This window comes from Nipponia nippon, unplaced genomic scaffold, assembly GCF_047370975.1.
Source record: "Nipponia nippon isolate SJK-2023a ecotype South Korea unplaced genomic scaffold, ASM4737097v1 scaffold_15, whole genome shotgun sequence".
Taxonomy (NCBI): Eukaryota; Metazoa; Chordata; class Aves; order Pelecaniformes; family Threskiornithidae; genus Nipponia; species Nipponia nippon.
In genome coordinates, this window is record NW_028262331.1 from 11,819,874 (window position 1) to 11,823,030 (window position 3,157).

Genomic DNA, 3,157 nt, shown 5'->3' on the forward strand with positions numbered 1-3,157 from the left:
CGCCCTGGTCGCTCTCCTCCTCGCGGCCACCTGCTCCCCGTGCGAGGCCCATCTCGGTGAGACCGGCGTCGCTGTGTCCTCCCCAGGGCTGGGGGTGCCATCGCTCCGCCGGGGCAGCTGGAGAGCCCCATCCCCGTCAGCGGGGACCCTCGTGGCTGTGGGGAGGGCTGGGAGCACTTGAACGGCAGCCTTCTTCAACGGGAAACATTATTCTGTTTAACTTATTCAAGTTAGTTAAACTAAATTTTTTTGCTAAGAAAAGGGAAAACACAAAACTAATTTAAACTGTACCAAAACAATAATTTAAAACAAAGTAATTTAAACTCTATCAATAGTCCTGTTAATGAAGAGTCAGGAGTTTTGATGCCTAAATAGTGTTTGTGCTATCAAACCCTTTGGGTGTCTCTGAAGTCCCTGCTGGAGCCCCGTGGTGGGAGAAGGGACCCACGGGGACCCCCTTGCCCTCCCCACGCCCTGGGTTCGCTGCTCCCCTGCGCAGGGCGACCTCGGCCCCACGGCAGCTGCTGCGGTGCTTCCCCCTCCCCAGTCCGCGTTCAGCTCCGCTGCCACCCAGCACGTCCCCACGGGGTGACACCAGCATCTCACCTGGGGCTGCCAGCGCTGCTCCTATTTGGCAAACGGCCTGGCAGCACCCGTGGTGCCAGCAGCAGGGTGGGGGCCACCGCGGAGGCTCTCGCCCTGCAGTGCTCAGTGCTCACCAGTGCCCGTGTCGCTGCAGTCGTTGCACTCCCAGGAGCTGGCACCCTCTCCTAGGGCAGAGCAGCGCTGGTGTGTCCCCTGGGAGCCACAGGAGCTGCAAAGCAGAAGTCTCCAGGGCCTGGGGGAGCAACAGGACCCACTGTCAGCAAAGGCCCCTGAGCTGCGGGCTGCCAGCTCCAGCGCTGTGCTGAGCCCAGCTCCACCCTGCTCCCCTCCGTGCCCGGCTCAGCAGCCCAGGGAACCTCCATCCCTGCCCAAAGGAGGAGACGAAGGCATCGTCTCCTCGCCGGGGCTGTGGGGACCAGGGTCATCGGCACTCACCCATTCGCCTCCGCCTGCTCCCGTCCCGCCGGGCACAGGCACTGGCTGGCGTCACAGGAGCTGTGCCGCTGATAATGGTCCGCGAAGGCCCCGTCCTCCTCCCAGGCAGCATCCCTGCGGGAGCCGGGGAGCAGTCAGCCCCGCGGGCGTGGGGGACACCCCGCCGGCACCCAGGGAGACAGGAGGGGATCGGCCGGAGCATCGTAGAGGGGGAGGGAGGCGGGGGGAGAGCACCGACCTGTCGGGGATTTTGATGCCCAGGCGAAACATCTCTTCCTGGAAGGACGCCATGTCCTGGCAGAGCGGGCAGCGGAAGTGGTGCAGGCCAGAGGACAACGCCTGGCCCTGGGGCAGAGAGATGGCATCAGCATCAGTGGCGGGGGGTACCGCTCGCCCCCCCGGAGCTGGGCCACGGGGTGACAAGAGGGGTGATCATGTCAGGGGCCGGGGGCGATGCCGCCCACCTGGATGCAGCGGCGGTGGAACCAAGCGCTGGTGCAGGTGGGACAGACCAGCGTGTCATAGCAGGGCCGCTCCGCCACCGCCTCCTGGCAGATGAGGCAGAGGGTCTGGCCCTGCTGGACCGCCCGCAGCCGCTGCGTCGGCCGGTGCTTCCAGCAGAAGGACCTGCGGGACGGAGGTGACAGTTCAGCCCCAGCCCTCCTCCGCCCCGGCCCCGGCCCTGGCCCCGCAGGGCGGCAACACTCACTTGAACTCCCCAAAGAACTGGGAGACGCAGCCTCGCTCGATGCCACAGGGAAAGTGGAATACTCGGTGGCAGCGCCGGCCCCGGCAGGTGACCGAGGCGCCCCGCAGCCGGCAGACACAGCACCTCTGGGGACAGCACGGAGGTGGACGGCGTCAGCGCCGCACGCCCCCGGGAACCCTGGTTCGCCCTCACCCGGCACAGCCCCGCAACATTTCGGTGGGCCGCCTGGCCGGTGACGCCAGGCTGCTTATAAAGGCACCGGCCCTCTCCAAATCCCCAGTTTCTGCAGAAATGGGCCTCCTTGCATGAAGGAGGATCTGGGGGTTGCTTGCAGCCAGCTGCCAGAGCATCCCTGGGGGTTGCCGGGCTGTGCAGCACCGGACGCGGGGCATGGGGACCGGGGTGGGGACACGTGCGCCCCGGCCTCACCTTCTGTGCCACCCGCTGCAGCTCCTGCTCTATGTCCGGGAAGAGGAAGCCATAGAAGCCTTCGTCATCGGCCCCTCTCTGGCTCAGCCTGCCGGCGTGGTACTGCAAGAGGGGAAAAGAAAGTGCGTGCCACGGGCTGCCGGCGGTGCGGGGCTAGGGACGCGGGGGTGTCGGGGACCGGGGGTGTTGGGGACCAGGGGGTGTCGAGCCCCGGGGACTCACCAGGCAGTTCTCATGGACACATAGCCCACCCTGACGGCACAGCTGCCCAACGACTTGGGGGTCGCAGTCTGCCCGCTGACACAGCCCGCACACTGCCAGGGGACAGCAGCAGCGTCACCCCCAGCACCGCGCCGGGGTGCCAGTTGCGGTAATGCCAGGAGCGGGATGGGGGAGAGGCCGGAGCACCTTCCCATGGCAGGGGGCCCTCTGCTCGCACAGCCGGGCCCCGGCCAAAATCCCCTCTGGCAGGTGCCCGGGGGATGCTCTGCGCTCACCTTCCTCCTCGGGGGCCTGAGGCTTCCTTTTGCATGGGGGAGGCGCGCAGGAGGGTCCTGCCTGCTCCTCCGGCGGCGCTGCCCGACGCTTGGCGGGGCGGGACTGTGGCATCTTGCAGCGCCGAGACCTCAGCTTCATCTCTGCAAGTGGCTGCAGCGAAGGGGGTGGCTGGGCGTGGGGACAGCGGTGTGGTCAAAGACCATTCCCACCCTCCAGTGTCCGTGGCAAACGCGCCACAGAGCCGGGGGCAGTTGCGCGGGGGTATTTATCCAGCCCAGGGCGTTTGTGACACAGGTCCGCGCACGCATATGGTCACAAACACAGTCCCGCATGTGCGGAGCCGTGTCACAAACGTCCCCGCGCCCAGTCATCACCTTCCGGCATCTGGGGCCTGGGGCCAGGCGCGGGGCTGTGATCCAGGCAGGGAGGGAGCATGGCATGGGCTTGTTGTGGTCATCATCTCCCTGCCCCTTGCGGTGC

At 66.6% G+C, this 3,157-nt stretch overlaps 1 protein-coding gene across 1 annotated transcript; it reads right to left on the bottom strand.

Annotated features, from left to right (window-relative positions):
- Positions 1–708: 708 nt before the first annotated feature.
- LOC148056343 (E3 ubiquitin-protein ligase PHF7-like) lies at positions 709–2,788 on the bottom strand. The gene is made up of 8 exons (XM_087752089.1): positions 2,677–2,788; positions 2,402–2,493; positions 2,180–2,281; positions 1,751–1,875; positions 1,506–1,668; positions 1,280–1,386; positions 1,042–1,155; positions 709–838 (listed from the first exon to the last, which is right to left on the bottom strand). The coding sequence occupies exons 1-8, from the start codon at positions 2,786–2,788 to the stop codon at positions 709–711; spliced, it is 945 nt and encodes a 314-aa protein (XP_087608215.1).
- Between the last annotated feature and the right edge of the window lie 369 nt (positions 2,789–3,157).

Bases quoted from the DNA above. Each gene is read 5' to 3' on its own strand.
- LOC148056343 (XM_087752089.1), bottom strand. From the start codon at position 2,788: ATGCCACAGTCCCGCCCCGCCAAGCGTCGGGCAGCGCCGCCGGAGGAG. The intron at 2,494-2,676 runs GTGAGCGCAGAG...GTCCCCTGGCAG, and splicing joins TCAGGCCCCCGAGGAGGAAG to TGTGCGGGCTGTGTCAGCGG. The intron at 1,669-1,750 runs GTGAGTGTTGCC...TCCGTCCCGCAG, and splicing joins CAGTTCTTTGGGGAGTTCAA to GTCCTTCTGCTGGAAGCACC.